Raw genomic sequence first — 16,955 nt, forward strand, 5'->3', positions numbered from 1 at the left:
GCAAAGTTTCTTTTCATTCATTTAATCCTCACCGCCACTTTGGGAGGGATTAACTAGGGCTCAGAGAGGGTCTTGCTCAAGATCACACGTAAATTAGAAGCCAAGTCAGGGATTGATCTCAGGACTTCAGAGTCCCTTCTATACCCTTATAGGGTTACTAGAGTTCCATTCAGTTCAACAAGCTTGCAGCCGTGCACACTTTCATTCATTCAGCCCACATAGATTAAGCACCTACTGTGTGCTAAGAATTGAGGATGCAGCAGTTAGCAAGCCAGCCTAGTCATTCTCCAGGTACTCACAGCATGGGGGTGATGCGCACATAACCAGGCAGTTACAACGCACTGTGACAAGTGCTGGCAGATTAGACGGAAGCCTGGGAGAGACCTTTACCCTAGATGAAAGGTAGTCAGCCGAAGCTTTATGGACAAAATTGTGTTCAAAAGCTGAGCCTGGGGAAAAAAACAAGAGTCATCCTGGGTTGGGGCCGGGATGGGGTTAGGGGATAGGGCAGGGTGTTTTAGGGAGAGGAAACAATAGGTAAAATTCCTCAGCAAGAAGGGAGAACATTGTGAGCTCTGGCTCTGTGACCTGTGCAAAGCGGCCATGAACAGCCGTAGAGTTTGTTGGGAGAAGTGGCATGAGAGGAAGCAACGGTTTCAGATGCCAAGCCGAAGTGGCTGTGAGCACCTTCCTTGCACCCTGGGGTGAGAGCTGGGCACTGAGCGGTGAGGATCTCACCTCAGCTGGGCACTGAGAAGGGAACAGGCCAGGGATCTGCTGGTGGCAACAGAACTGGGGCTGGCACCAGGCAGTAGGGACTATTCCTGGAAGGAACCTATGTGAGCAAAACTTTTTATGGTTTACAGTCAGAGGCAGTGTTGCCTCATGGTTAGAGTGCCGGCCCTGAGGCCAGAATGACTGGGTTTGAGTCCTGGTTTTACTGTGTCCTAGCTGTGTGACCTTGGATAAATGACATACCTCTCTGGGTCTCAGTTTGCTCACCTACAAAATGGGGATTGGGCCGTGTGCGGTGGCTCATGCCTGTAATCCCAGCACCCTGGGAGGCCAAAGCAGGATGATCGCTTGAGGCGAGGCCAGGAGTTCAAGACCAGCCTGGGCAACATAGCCAGAAAAACACATTTAAAAATTAGCCTGGTGTAGTGGTACATGGCTGCAGTCCCAGCTACTTAGGAGGCTGAGTCGGGAAGGTTCCTTGAGCCCAGGAGTTTGAAGTTGCTGTGAGCTAAGATGGCACCACTGCACTCCAGCCTGGGTGACAGAATGAGACTCCATCTCTAAAAATAAAACAAAATAAGGGACGGGTAACAGGGCTATTGTAAGCTCAGCGCACTCCAAGGTGTCAGTAACCCTGTAAAGAAAGCACGCCCCAACCCGTTATAGGAACAATGGCGATGCTGCTGTTGTATTTAAGGCTTTACTTAGTACCAGTCCTTTCTCTAAGCTCATGAGTCCATTCAGTACTCTTCAACGGCAGCCTCATAAAGTGATCCTTTCGAAATGCCCATTTCACAGCTGAGGAAACAGGCTCAGCGTAGGGAGTGACTTGCCCCCCGTCGCCTGTGGGCGGGTCGGGGCGGGTGGGACAGAGCGAGAGGAACGAGCGCGCGGGAGCCTGAGCACCGCGTCCTTCCCGCAGGTACCTGCGCGCCCTGTACCTGGGGCTGCAGAGCCGCTGGCGCGGGGAGCAGCTGCGGCGCCACTTCTACTGGCGGATGCTGTTCGAGAGCGCCGACGTGAGCATGCTGCGCCTGCTGGAGACCTTCCTGCGCAGCGCGCCGCAGCTAGTGCTGCAGCTCAGCCTGCTGGTGCACCGCGGTGGCGCGCCGGACCTGCTGCCGGGTGAGCCCGCCCCTTCACCCTCCGCGCCTGGGACCGCCCCACCGGGCCTTTCTCCCTGCTTCAGGCTCCCTGGGGATGCCCTGTGCGCTTCCCCACCCCAGCCCAGGGCTCACTCAGTCAGGGTTTACGGAGGCCTGCCCCTTCTACCTCACCACCCTCCAGGTCTCTCGAGACCGCCGCATCCCCTTCGATGGCCCACTTACACTCAGAGTGAGGAGGGACCTGGCCGACACCCATCAAGCCCCCTGGGCTCTCCCGCTCTCCTCCCTTCCCCGTTGCCAGAGCCAACCAAACCCCATCTCCCATCCAAACACCTAGACCCTCTGGGGAATCCCCTGCCCACTTCGTTCCCTAACCTGATCCCGGCCTGCATCTCCTGGGGACCCCCTGCCTCATAGACCTGGCCAATCACCATCAGTTTCCAGAGAGCCTACTTCACTGGGGGGCCCCGGGAGGGTCCTCCCAGCCCTAGTCCTGGCACTCATCCCCTCATCCTCCCTAAGGCCCTGTTAATTTCCCACCTTGCCCCTTCCATAATGACAGACCAGGCCAAGCCCCTCAATATCAGAGAAAAATCGCATCCCCCTGTCTCCCTGAAGCACTCCATGCTCTCCCCACCCAGTCCCTGCCCAATCCATCCTCAGTGTCCCAAAAGACTATCACCACCCCTCAGGGCCCTGGGGATCCCTTGCCCAGATACTGGATCCCAATCACAACGCTTCCCACCTTGGGTCTCCCCGCCCCTGCCCCTCAGCTCTGCTCAGCTCAGCTCTAGATATTCCTCTCCATGCCCGGCCTCCTACTGGTGGCCCACGACTTCTAATGGTCCCCTCCTGGCAGCTCCACACCCTAATCATGACCTCCTCTTCACCTCCTCTTCCACTCCCAGCGTCCTGGACCCTCATTTTCCACCCTCCCACCAAGACCCCTGAACCCTAACAGCCCCATACCACAGTCCTAGATGGAGGCCAAAGCCCCATCTTCGTCTCCCTTTATGCTCCCACCCTGCAGAAGTACCCAGTCCCGTGCACCCTCACCACGCCTCATCATGGCTCTTGAAGCTCCCCACCTCCCAGACCTTCCCCACACCCCTGCTGGTCCATAGCCCCTTTCCTCACACCTTTTCAAAACCCGGCTCCTGTCCCAGAACCCTCCGCCTCTCCCCAGACCCCAACCCGAGCCTGCCCCTAACCCAGCCCACCCCGCCCCTGCCCTGTCTCCACAGCCCTCTCCACCTCTGCCTCCCTCGTGTCTCTGGCCTGGACACTGGCCTCCTACCAGAAGGTGCTGCGGGACTCGCGGGACGACAAGCGGCCGCTGTCCTACAAGGGCGCCGTGGCCCAGGTGCTGTGGCACCTGTTCACCATTGCCGCCCGCAGCCTGGCCTTCGCGCTCTTCGCCAGCGTCTACAAGCTCTACTTTGGCATCTTCATCGTGGCCCACTGGTGCGTCATGACCTTCTGGGTCATCCAAGGGGAGACGGACTTCTGCATGTCCAAGTGGGAGGAGATCATCTACAACATGGTGGTGGGTATCATCTACATCTTCTGCTGGTTCAACGTCAAGGAGGGCCGTAGCCGACACCGCATGACCCTCTACCACTGCATCGTCCTGCTGGAGAACGCTGCACTCACCGGCTTCTGGTACTCCAACCGCAACTTCTCAACCGACTTCTACTCCCTCATCATGGTCTGCGTGGTGGCCTCCAGCTTTGCGCTGGGCATATTCTTCATGTGTGTCTACTACTGTCTCCTGCACCCCAACGGGCCCATGCTGGGTTCCCAGGCACCTGGTTGCATCTTTCGTGAGGCCTCAGAGCCCTGTGGCCCACCCGCTGACGCCATCACGAGTCCCCCCAGGTCCCTGCCAAGGACTACAGGTGCTGAGCGGGACGGGGCCTCGGCAGGAGAGCGTGCAGGAACCCCCACCCCACCTGTCTTCCAGGTGCGGCCTGGCTTGCCTCCCACACCAGTGGCCCGCACCTCGCGGACAGAGGGGCCTGTCATCCGGATTGACTTGCCTCGCAAGAAGTACCCTGCGTGGGATGCTCATTTTATTGACCGCCGGCTCCGGAAGACCATCCTGGCACTGGAGTACTCCTCACCTGCCACGCCCCGGTTGCAGTACCGGAGTGTGGGGACCACCCAGGAGCTGCTGGAGTATGAGACCACAGTGTAGGCTGCAGTGTCCCCGCACAAAAGGGACAGGCTTGGCTGATCCCACATCGGCCACAGTGTTGAGCCCGGAATTTCAGGGCCACCAGGCTAAGGGGGAGTGGATCTGTTGGTTCAAGAGTAGAGCAGCCCCACTTTTGGGTTCTTTCAGGGGACGGGGCAGCCTTGCAGAGGCCCCAGCCCTGGGCCCCGTTTTCAGCCTTGTGGCCCATTCCCTAAATTCCCCTGACCCAGGGCCTGGGGAATCATCTGGTGCTACACTTTTCGAGCTGCCCTGCTTTCATGGGGCCTCCACACCTCTCCCCTGCCTGGTGTTGCCCATATGTTGCCCCTGCTGGACTTGCCAGAGAAAGGGCACTGTCTGGGGTCCATGACCTAGACCCTGTGCCCCTCCGGGGTTGTGGAGAGTGGGCTGCCTCTGTGGTGGCAAAAGACCTCTGAGAAGGATGGAGGAGGCCGTGGAAGGGATGGGGTGAGGTTGGAGCATCGTGTGGACAGGGATGGCATGGCTCCTGTAGCATCTGGGGCCTGGAGCCAGGGCAAGAGGGAGTTGAAGAAGGGAGTTAGGGTGGGGCAGGGTGTTGGGGTGGGGAGCTGGCAGTGCTGGAGATGGACAGGAGAAAGAACTGTGGGGGTCTAGGCTGGCAGAAGCATGGAGGGGTGGAAGACTTGGGGGAGGGGAACCTGCAATCCAGAGCATAGCGAACAAGAATGAACTCCTCAGGAGATGTCTCTTGTTGTGGGCTCTGTGAAGGATGAAGTTCCACATGCCTCGGGTGAAATATTTGAAGGAGCCATTCTTTGTTCTAGATGAGTACCTGGAATGTGGCTTCTAGATACAGGTCTTCAGCAGAGCAGATAAGATGTCTGGAAAGATCTCTGGGCTCAAGTGCAGCTGAGGTTTTAGCACATTTATCAGAGGAACTGATCCAGAAGCACGCTTAGTTCTAGATTGAGTTCTAGAGTGCTAGGCTGATCAAATGTCCCAGGGAGCCACTCTGATCTGTGTATTCTACGGTGATGGGGGAGGACACTGGAGCCCCGCTGCTCTGCTGTGGGGGATTCTAGCACCTGTCATGGTGGTGGGGGAGAAGGGGTTCTAGAGCCCAGTGTGAATGGAATTTTCTAGGAATGGGTGCTCTGATTCTAGACTTCTGGGGCTTATGGGAGCTCTAGGCCCCTGTTACCTTGGTCCATAGCCATCTTTCTAAAAGGAAATTGTCCTCAGAACCCCTGAGACATTTCAGCTGCCAACTGGTTCCCAGCTGGAAAAAAAATAGCTTTGGGGACGTGACATGAATCCTGGCTCTCAGCCACCCTGCAAATGGGGCTCCCTGGGGCGACATCTGGGAAACTGACTTGTTTTGCCTTAGATCTGATGACTCCCCAGGACCTGTGGTCTATTCCCATGGCCTGAACATCCTGGTGTGCCCAGGGGACTCACTCAAGGCCCCTCCTCCCACCTAGGACAGCCAGTGCTGGACTGAGGGGGTGTATGGGAGAGGAGAAGTAGGCAGTTCCATGGGGTGAGGAGACAGAGCCTCTAGCAGAGCTGGGAACCCTGCCCCCCTCCACACACACATACACACAGACACACACACACTCCCACAGCAACTTAGGTGTGATCAGTGGGAGAGGACAGCAGGGGATGTTAAGGACAGATGCAAACCTGATCCTGGAGTGAGGTGGGCCATGAGAATCCTAGACTATGCAAATTAGAAGGGTGCTTAGACCTCCCTGGTTCAGCCTTTCTTGGGTTACAGATGAGAAACTGGGGCCCAGAGTGGCAGCTACTCTCTCAAGGTCCCAGACTCTGGGCTGCCCATCAAAAGGTGATGGGTAATGATGAATTGCTGGGGATGCAGGGTGACCCCAAAGGCAGAGAGGGCCACACTGCCCACATACACACAAGCACAATCACAACCATGATACAAGTCACCCTCCCCACCAGCACACAGGCCAAGATGGTGTGTGCATCATCCCTCCTGCCAACACAGCAAGAGTGCTTTTCCTTCTTTCTGCTGCTAAGCACCCTCAGGAACCAGGCCTCAAGGGTGATGGGAGCTGGAAGAAGCCCAAGGCTGACCCAGGCCCGCTCTGTTGGACTCATCCATCCTGCTTGTTCTCTGCCCAAATCCATCTTCGGAGACTGAATTCACACACAAAGCCTTTGTGAGATGGGAGCTTTGAGGATGCAGACCCAGAACCAGAAACAGACTGTTTCTCCAGGGCCGACTTTGTGCCAGGAATTTTCACCCCATGTCGTTTCACTCACACTCTCCTCTGGTCATGACATCCCTGCAAGAGAGGCATTATCAACCCATCTTACAGATGAGGAAACTGAGGCCCAGAGAGGTAGCATGAGGGCCACCCTTGGCAAGTTGTTCTCCTCCCCAGTATCCCAGAATGGCCCATCTGGCTGCTGCCTTCTAGAGGAAAAGTCCTAGCTGGGGTCCTTTACACTCCAGGAGATTCCCAAGGTGCAGGGATGTGCTGGCAGGGCTTGGCATGGTCTGAGGCTCACAGGGAAGCCATGGCCACATTTTTGGATTTTACTCCACCCCTACTCCCCACCTCTTATCAACCCCACACACCCTTCCCTCAGGGCCTCTGCCTGCAGGGACATCTGGGCACAGAAATGGCCACAGTCAAAGGGCCCGGGGAGAGGGCTACAGGCACCTTCTCCTGCTTCTTACCCTCAGAAGAGTCTCAGCCCTTTAAGGACTGTCCACCCAGGAGCTCGGGACCAGGCCTGAGGCCCCCTGCTCCACTGGCTCTTCCCTTCATTTCATTGGGATAGAGGAGTCAGATGAGGGAGGGGTCCATCCCCTTAGAGCTGTTGTTTTGTTTTTCTTTCTGTGACACAATCTACCTCAGCCGGTCTGTCCCCTGGCAGAACTGACCCCCCTGGTCCTCTGCCCCCTGTCCCCTGACCCCCACCCCAGTCTAGATGCTCAGTCCTTCCCAGTCCTTCCCACCCTCCCAGGGTCCTTGCAGCCCAGAGGGTCCCTGAGGGTCCCTTAAGCCACCTGCCCTCCACATACATTAGACAGGAGAAAGTGAGACCCAGAGAGGACCAAGGACTCACCAAAGGCCACACAGGAAGTCAGTGGCAGTTAGGATTTCCCTGGGGATGAGAGGTAGTTGGGTGCATCTTGATTTTGCCAGGAACAGAAGAGAACAGGATACTTTGGGTACCAAATACGGCAGACCCTGCCCTCAGTTACCTCTGACCCCAGGAGACCAGTGTCCCCATTTCCAGGGCAGACTTCTGTCTCCCTGTTTTCTTAGAACGACCCCCAGGCTGTTGACTGTGTTCCCCAAACCTCTGCAGGCACCACGCCCCCATCACGGCACCTCCTGGCACTGATGTGACGTGTGTCTTGTAACTGTCACCCCAGCTGAACAGCACAGACCTCCCCACTCCCCCAGAGGGCTCCCCAACAAGGGGGCCTTATTTGATCCCCTCCTGTCATCTGCCTCATTCTTGTGTCTCCCCAAAATCTGCCTTACCTCAGTCAGCTCCCTGCTACACCTGTGTCCCACAGAGGCATGTCACCCATGAGAGTCGGGGCAGGCAGAGGGCAGGAAAGCTGAGACCTGGGGAAAGTCCAGGTCTCTGGATAAGGGCTGAGGGGCTGGGAATATTCAGGGAAGGTCTTGCTTGCAGCCAACACCCTCCTAAGTACTCAAGTTCTGCAGGTTCTTCCCTTGGAATTCATCTGGGCCCGGAGTCCACAGAAGCCTCGGACAGTAGGGAGAAGGTTTTCTGGGACAAGGGCTTCATGCGATGCAAACTCAAATGCCTCGACATAATGAAAATAAGAGTAATGGAGACAATAGGGAGTGGTGGGGACTCTGGCAAACAGGAGAGTGACTGTGTGCCCTGCCTGTAGGAACTAAAATTCAAATGTTTGGGAAACTGCAGGCCGCTCATATTTAGCCCACGTGCCACCAGTTTGAGACTTACGGTTCAAAATGTTGAGAAGGTTCTAGAGTGTCCTGCAGAGTCTCGAAACCCCTCAGGGGAAGTCAGGGACAGAGGCTGTGGCTCCCTCTGAGACTTTGCTAGTCCAACCCTAAATCCCCATCACCTGGCTATCTGAGAACTGAGCCCACTGCCCTCTCAGCTGAAAAGGGAGTCTGGGGGTCCACAGGGTCCCTGGTTTGGGAATCATCATTTGATAAGGGCTACAGGCCCTCCAGTGCCTCAGGTTAGGGGCTGCTGGAGTCTTTTCCAGCTTGGGGGCCACTGGTTAGGAGGAATTGACATTGGGTTGCAGGGGAGTCCAGGTGCAGGATATGGACTGAAAGCCAGGACCCAACTGTCCCATTCTGTGCTGGCCCCTGCCACCTTTGGCACCTGTCTCCCTCCCAGTTCAAGCTGTGGTGGGGCCTGCAGTAGAGGTTGGTAGGGGGAGCTGTCAGTTTATGTTTTAAAGTGCTTTGCAGTGTCTCAATGGAAGGGACTGAGTGGGTGCCAAGCCGCATGGGCAGTAGTGGGGTTGGGGTCTGAGTCCCCCTTCCCAACCACAGAGGCTTCTGAGACCCAGGGCTGGGGAGGAAAGGGTCTGCAATGTGCCGTTCTGGTTGGGGAGAGGATAGGACATTTCTGGGTCCTTGGCTGCTCCTGATAGAGGTATGGGGAGGAAGGACTCTGGAGCGGGAGATGTGGGAGTGGAAAAGGAAGGCCCCATTCAAGCCTGGCCTGGTTTCTGGAGACAGAAAACTCCCCAGGGGACAGAGAGGTTACCCCTTGTGCTGGGCTTCTGCCACCCTTCCCTTCTCTGGAGGAGGAGGCTGCCCTCTCCTCAGCAACCCTGGCCTTTATTCTATGCATAACCGCTGCAAGAGCACCCCCGGGCCAGGCTGAAGGGGTGGGGGTCCCAGGGCACCTGCAATAATCTCAGAATGGAGGGTACCCTAGGACAAAGAAGGGGTACAGAGGCGCCAGGGGGTAAAAGACGATTCCTCCATCTCTCTCTCACCCAAACTCCCCCAGATCGAATCCGACCCTTTTCTGCCTGGTCTCCATTAAGCTAAACCACTGAACTTGTAGGGGCCTCATATAAACACAGCCCCCAGCCCCCCTGCTTTCCAAACCCATCATGAAATAGCTGGAAGGGATCTGAACCGTTCCCATAGCTCCCTCATTATTTTCTTCCCTGAGGATCCTGTGGTTTGGAAGATTTTTCTCCCAAACCAGCCTCATTTCTTGAAGAAGAATTCATTTTCCCACATTAAATTAACTCAAACTGAGCTTCTGATTGCAGATAAATGCTTCCAAGGCCTCAAGTCAACTTCTAGGGCTTGAAGGTGGGGGAATATTTGTATTTTATTGAGTTGCTTAATACAAAATTCCTAAAAGCACTCGTGGGCACCCATTCCTGCTTTCACAGGCCCTGAGGGTCTGGGACCCCATGTTAGGAATCAATGGTTTAGACATCCAGCATCCTATTTTACTGAAGGGGCAAGCCCAGTGATGGGAGATGGCCAGCCCAAGGTCATACAGTAAGTTGGTGGCAGGGTGAGACCAGAACCCAGTTCTTTTGAGGGTCCCACCAGAATACCCCCAGCCCTGATCCTCCCCTCCATGCCCCTGGAACTGTAGGAATCACTAGCCATGCCTGAGGGGCTAATCTCCCTCTGTCAGCACAATTCCGAGTGATTCTTCCCCTACCTGTCGTCTCTTCCTCCCTAACGGGCCCTCACCCCTGTCCTCTTCTGTTTCCTTTCCCTGGTCCCACCTCCTGGTATTTACTACATCTGTGCCATCCTCCATCCCCTGACCCCCATTCACCCTCCGTGCTTCCCCCAGGAGGGGGAGGGGGCCCCAAGCTGGGGCCTCTTTACTGAGACTCTTTTGTACACCACGAACTTTTTGTATATTTTTAATTTTGCTGCAACATGAGATATTAAAAGTCATTTCAGTACGTGCTGCTTGTGTCCTATTGTTTTGGCTGTTCTGGGCCAGGGGAAGGAGATGAGGAAAGAGGGATGGGTAGGGTACCACCTGCCACAATCTCTGTGGCTTAAGAGAGAAAGGGGCTGGGAGAGGGTGGGACATTACACAACGTCTCCTGTTTATTGACAGCGTCTCAATCGATCAACTAGAATCCTAAGGACAAAAGTTCTACAGATTATCTCCAAGTTCATTTTACAGATAAAGTGGGTGGGGGGAGATAAAGGTGGGGATACTTGTCAGAGATCACAGAATGAGTCTATGACAAAATCAGGACCCAGACTGAAGTTCCTAACTCCACTACAACCAATACTTATTGAGAACCTACCAGGTGCCAGGCAGTTCTAGGCATAGTGAACAAGAAAGATATCAAACAGGCAAGGTCCCTGCCCTCAAGGAGCTTACATCCTATCCTAGGGGGTGTTGCCTCTTAGAGGGCCTCTGTCTCCAGGCCTTCCATCCTAATCCAGTGGTTCTCAAACTTCAAAGTGCATGAGAATCACTTGGAGAAGAGGGGATATGTTTCAAATGCATATTTCCGCCTCCATAATCAGGGAGTAGGTAGAACATGCCTGGAAATCTGCATTTTTAAGTTCTTCAGGTGTGTTTAAAGAACATGGCTGGGAATCCTGCATTCTGGTGCAAGCGGATCTGAGGACCTGACCTTGCAGATCTTTTCTTTTTTTTTTTTTCCAGAAACAGAGTCTCACTCTGTCACCTAGGCTGGAGTGCAGTGATGCAATCATAGCTCACTGCAGCCTTGTACTCCTGGGCTCAAGCAATCCTTTTGCCTTAGCCTCCTGAGTAGCTAGGACTGCAGGCACATGCTACCATGCCCAGCTAATTTTTAAAACATTATTATAGAAATGAGGGTCTCCCTATGTTGTCCAGGCTGGTCTCGAACTCGTAGCCTCAAGCAATCCTCCAGCCTTGGCCTCCCAAAGTGGTGGGATTACAGACGTGAGCCACTGCACCCAGCCAAGGACCACTACTTCAATGTACCCTCCATAAATCTGATCATGGCATTTCCTTGCTTCAGAACCTCCCATGGCTCCCCAGTGCCTTCAGGATAAAGGTCAAACTCTTCTGTCAGATTCTGACTTTTTAGAAACTGGGCCTAAAACCACCTCGAGTCTCATCTCTGACATACCCCACCTGGCTCCCATAGCCTCTCCAAACCACCCATCTTCCTGTTTCCGTAAGACTCTCCTGATTGCCATCCAATAGGCTTTCTCACCATGCTTTCATGCAGGTGGAGCCCCAGTTCTTCCAGGATCCCCCTCCAAAGTGCCCAGGGAATGTAACCCTGACCTGGCCCCAGGAGGCAAATCATGATTGACCAAAGACAGTGGTTTCCAAACTGTGGTCTCCAGACTAGTAGCACCAAGGAACTTGTTATAAACGCAGTTTCTCTCGGCCGGGCGCGGTGGCTCACGCCTGTAATCCCAGCACTTTGGGAGGCCGAGGCGGGCGGATCACAAGGTCAGGAGATCGAGACCACGGTGAAACCCCGTCTCTACTAAAAATACAAAAAATTAGCCGGGCGCAGTTGTGGGCGCCTGTAGTCCCAGCTACTCGGGAGGCTGAGGCAGGAGAATGGCGTGAACCCGGGAGGCAGAGCTTGCAGTGAGCTGAGATCCGGCCACTGCACTCCAGCCTGGGCGACAGAGCGAGACTCCGTCTCAAAAAAAAAAATAAATAAAAAAAAAATAAAAAAATAAACGCAGTTTCTCAGGTCTCAGACCTACTAAATCAGCCACCGTGTGGATGGGGCACAGCAATCTATTTGACAGGCCTTCTGGGTGATTCTGATGTATGCCTACATTTGAGGACCATTGGTCTAAGATAATTCCCTTGACCAGGGATTGATGGGGGCAGGGGCATGTGACCCAATTCTGGTGAGGTAGGGACTGCTAAGTGTCCCCCAGTATCCATGTTCCTCCTTTTCTCTAAAGAGTTTTTAGCTAGGCACATAGCCACTCAGAATAAAAGACTACATTTCCCAGCCTCCTTTGCAGCTAGGCTCCGCTATGAACCAAGTTCTGGCCAAGGAGAAATTTGTGCTACTTACATCACTTTAAAGAGACAGATCATGTTTTCTGCTTTGTTGACCCTACTGGCTGGACTGCAGCTGGGTGGAGAGAGCCATCTTGCAGTTGATAGCAGAACCACTGCTTGGTGGAGCAACAAAATAGGAGACATCAAGGTCTGGGACCCAGGGGGCTGCCACACCCACCCTTGACTATTGCCTGAAGAAGAGAGAAACTCTCCTGTTTAGGTCCGTTATTCGGTCTTTGACTCTGCCGAAAAAAGTCCTGGCAAATGCATCTGGCCCCTGGGTTCTTAAGGGAAGTCTTCTGAAGATCCCTGGGAAAGGTTTTGCTCCATGAAAAAAAGACACACAAGAAGGGGAAACCCTTGGCCTTATCTCGGGATGGCATCATGTGCCACTCCCAAGGCCACTGCAGCCACCTTGCCAGGTGCGTGAGTCTGCTCGGGCTGCCATAACAAAATACCACAGACCAGGCAGCTTAAACAACAGAAATTTATTTCCTGACAGTTCTGGAGGCTGGAAGTCCAAGATCAAGGCATTGGCAGAGTTGGTTTTGTTACAGGAAAGGGGTCCCCATCCAGACCCCAAGAGATGATTCTTGTATCTCACACGAGAAGGAATTCAGGGTGAGTCCATACAGTACAGTGAAAGCAAGTTTATTAAGAAAGTAGAGGAATAAAAGAACAGCTACTCCATATGCAGAACAGCCCAAAGGCTGCTGGTTGCCCATTTTTATGGTTATTTCTTGATGATATGCCAAACAAGGGGTGGATTATTCATGTCTCCCCTTTTTAGACCATATAGGGTAACTTCCTGATGTTGCCATGGCATTTGTAAACTGTCATGTTGCTGGTGGGAGTGTAGCAGTGAGGACGACCAGAGGTCAGTCTTGTGGCCATCTTGGTTTTGGTGGGATTTAGCTGACTTGTTTACTGCAACTGTTTTATCAGCAAGGTCTTTACGACCTGTATCTGACCTTGAGCTGACCTCCTATCTCATCCTGCGACTTAGAATGCCTTAACTGTCTGGAAATGCAGCCCAGTAGGTCTCAGCCTCACTCTACCTAGCTTCTATTCAAGATGGAGTTGCTCCGGTTCAAACACCTCTGACAATTTCTCCTGAGGCCTCTCTCCATGGCTTGCAGACAGCTGTCTGTCTTCCCACTGTGTTCTCACACGGTCTTTCCCTGTGCACAAGTGACCGTGCTGTCTTGGTGTGTCCAAATTTCCTTTTTTTTTTTTTTTCATTGGAGATGGAGTCTCATTCTGTCACCCAGACTGGGGTGCAGTGGCGTGATCGCAGCTCACTGCAACCTCCACCTCCCAGGTTCAAGCGATTCTCCTGCCTCAGCCTCCCGAGTAGCTGGGATTACAGGCGTGTGCCACCACACCCAGCTAATTTTGTATATTTAGTAGAGATGGGGTTTCACCATGTTAGCCAGGCTGATCTTGAACTCCCGACCTCAGGTGATCCGCCTGCCTTGGTCTCCCAAAGTGCTGGGATTACAGATGCAAATTTCCTCTTCATATAAGGACACCAGGGAGATTGGAGTAACATCCACCCTAACTGCCTCATTTTAACTTCATCACCTCTTTAAAGACCCTGTCTTCAAATACTGTTACATTCTGAGGTCCTGGGGGTTACGGCTTCAACAAATAAATTGGAGGGACACAATAACACCAGCAAAGTAAAAAATATAAAGGAATTTGATGCTAGTGTTGAGCTGCTCAAATAACCTGAAAGCACTCATTATTGGACTTGTTTTAAGAGAGAATAAATGTTCCTTCTTGTCTAAGCCACCTTTGGCAGGGTTGTCTGTTCCTTGCAGGCAGAACTCTGGCACTGTTTGCTCAAGCTGTTCCCTCTGCCCAGAGTAACCTTCCTTCCATTCACCTTTCAAGGTTTGGCTTGAATGCCACCGGCCTGGGGAATGGCTCCTGATTCTGCCTTCCCCCAAACAAGTTGCTGGCCTGATACCAGAGTTCTTGGCTTGTGTGTCTTTGTCTCTAACCAGATCCCGGTCAACATGTGCACTGACCACCTGCTGCTACTTTCCCCACTCCTGCCTGTGGCAGGCATTGATAATCAATCCCTTCTTCCTGCTGGGAGTAGATCCAGTTTTTATAATCCTCTACGCAGCCCTCAGGCAGCCCCTGCCAATCAACTGGAGGTGGCTCAAAAGAGATGAATCCTATCTGCCACAACTGTTAAGTCTTTGAGAGCAGGGACTTTGTTTTGCTCATCTCTTCTTTGATTCACAAGCTAATTTTAATAATACGTTATCATTGTGCACTTCTGTTCTCATTCAATCCCTGCAGCAGCCTTCCAAGGCAGGTACTGCCATTTTCCTGCTTTTGACACGTGAGGGCTCTGAGGTGCTAAGAGATGAGGTAATGTGTTCAAGGTCATATACATTTGAGCCTACATCCACCATCTCCAACCACTTCCGCTGACATTTACTAAGCACTTCATCTGTTATGGCTCTGCAGGGAGCACTGCAGGGAATACAGAGATAGTTTTCTAATTTTAGTAGCATGCAAAACACTTATCGCCCTATCTGAGATTCCCAGCAGTTCAGCGATGTTTGGAGCTAGTCCAGGAATAATACAAGCTTCCATTTTATAGACAGGGAAATTGAGGCCCAGAGAGAGGAAAAGGCTTGCAAAAGCCAGTCATAGAGATGCCAGAGCAAGAGACCACATCTCTCATGCCCTGCTGCTGCTCCAAGGGTGGGAATTCTGGGCTGGCTCAAGGGGTTAAGTTGGAGCTTTCATGTCCAGAGCAGAGTCAGGAATTGGCTAGCACACCCTGGCCTCTTCCTGTTCGCCTGGCAGGCTGAGTGGAGATCTCACTTCCTGTACTGGGAGGTGACCGGCAGGATGCAGGGGAGCAGGAGGGAGTGGCTGTGAGAGCCAGCACTAAGCAGCCTGGGCCATTTCCCCTCCAAGGGAGGGGAAGGAAAAGGAAGGGCTAGTGGCTAGGATCTCCTGTAGCTCTCACACCCAGAAGCAGTGGGGAGCTCTGATCCTCCCTCCAAGGCACTGACCCTGAACACCAGGCTTTCAGAAAAAGTCTTTCAGTAGAATCCAATGCATTGGTACTTTACGGTTTCCAACTGCTCTTCCATCCATGGCCTGTGTCTTTCTGGCCACAGCTCTGACGAGCAGAGCAGGGCTTTGGGAAATTATTGTTCCCATTGGAAAGATAAGAAAGCTGAGGCCAAGAGAAGTTACAATACGCAACCTGGACCAGGTCATATATAGCAAATCAGTTCCAGAGCTTAGGTCTCCAGAACCCAGGTGTCGCTGCAAGGTGTGAATGGGCCACTCAGAACCTTTCCATCTGTCCTGGGTGGGGCATGCAGAATGCATAGGTCCTAGAGGTAAGGAACACTAGGCTCAGATCTACACCAGCCAGAAATCCCAGCTCCTCCTCTCATTCACCGTGTGACCTCCTTGAACCAGGCTCTGCACTTCAGCCTCAGTTTTAAAAATCTGTGTAATAGGTACTATCATGGTACTCAACACTGCGAGGAGTAAGATAAAATATGTAAAGTGTTCAGCACAGAGCCACAAAGGGGACCTTGCCTCTCTAATATACTTCCAACAGAGTAAAACAGCTCAAGACCCTATGAATATGGTCAGAATAAAAATGGAGTCACTAATGTTAAGAAAACCTTGACAAATAGAGCTGGGGAAGGCCATAGAGGATTTTCTTTTTTTTCTTTTTTTTTTTTTTTTGAGACGGAGTCTCGCTCTGTCGCCCAGGCTGGAGTGCAGTGGCGCGATCTCGGCTCACTGCAAGCTCCGCCTCCTGGGTTTATGCCATTCTCCTGCCTCAGCCTCCTGAGTAGCTGGGACTACAGGCGCCCGCCACCGCGCCCGGCTAATTTTTTGTATTTTTAGTGAGACGGGGTTTCACCGTGGTCTCGATCTCCTGACCTTGTGATCCGCCCGCCTCGGCCTCCCAAAGTGCTGGGATTACAGGCGTGAGCCACCGCGCCCGGCCCCCATAGAGGATTTTCATGCTTGCAAAACAAATAAGACTGATGACAAAACAGATAATAACAAAGACTGATTACACAAAAGACTACAAAAATCACAACCTTGCACAAAGGCCATCGAAACCTTGCACAAAAAATACTTCCACAAGGACATCTGCCCAGCAACTGCCTGTCCAACTTTAGACTGGCGTCATGCTTGCTCTTGATCTTGGTAGTCAAGGATAATTAGTTCAAAAACAATAACATAATCCTTATTTTTTTCTTTTAAAAATTTTTGTCTTCCCCCACCTCCCTGAAAGTGCACATCACTTACTATGGCATATAGGTAATTCCCACTGCAATGCTTAATTCCTAAATGAAATTTCTTTTTTTTTTTTTTTTGAGACAGAATCTCGCTCTGTCGCCCAGGCTGGAGTGCAGTGACCAGATCTCAGCTCACTGCAAGCTCCGCCTCCCAGGTTTACGCCATTCTCCTGCCTCAGCCTCCCAAGTAGCTGGGACTAGAGGTGCCCGCCACCTCGCCCGGCTAGTTTTTTGTATTTTTTTTTAGTAGAGACGGGGTTTCACCGTGTTAGCCAGGATGGTCTCGATCTCCTGACCTCATGATCCGCCCGTCTCGGCCTCCCAAAGTGCTGGGATTACAGGATTGAGCCACCGCGCCCGGCCCCTAAGTGAAATTTCTTTTAGAGAGTCTCTGTTTGTTCTTTAAGTTGACAACTGCTAGGCAGGTAAACAGTTAATATTTACTGAGCACTTTTTAAAAAAAAATTTTTTTGAGATGGAGTCTTGCTCTTTTTGAGATGGAGTCTCAGCCAGTCACCAAGGCTGGAGTACAGTGCCGCGATCTCAGCTCACTGCAACCTCCACCTCCCAGGTTCAAGCAATTCTCCTGCCTCAGCCTCC

General features: G+C 52.8%; 1 protein-coding gene across 1 annotated transcript in view; it reads left to right on the forward strand.

Annotated features, from left to right (window-relative positions):
- The window catches only part of XKR7 (XK related 7), a 32,713-nt gene extending 22,741 nt beyond the window's left edge, over positions 1 to 9,972 (forward strand). Inside the window, exons 2-3 of the mRNA XM_028828293.2 lie at positions 1,658 to 1,860; positions 3,086 to 9,972. Coding sequence (XP_028684126.1) covers positions 1,658 to 1,860; positions 3,086 to 4,038 — 1,156 coding nt within the window. The 3' untranslated portion in view covers positions 4,039 to 9,972. The remainder of the gene's footprint in view (positions 1 to 1,657; positions 1,861 to 3,085) is intronic.
- Positions 9,973 to 16,955: the final 6,983 nt, after the last annotated feature.

Source organism: Macaca mulatta, chromosome 10, assembly GCF_049350105.2.
Source record: "Macaca mulatta isolate MMU2019108-1 chromosome 10, T2T-MMU8v2.0, whole genome shotgun sequence".
In the NCBI taxonomy this organism is placed as follows: Eukaryota; Metazoa; Chordata; class Mammalia; order Primates; family Cercopithecidae; genus Macaca; species Macaca mulatta.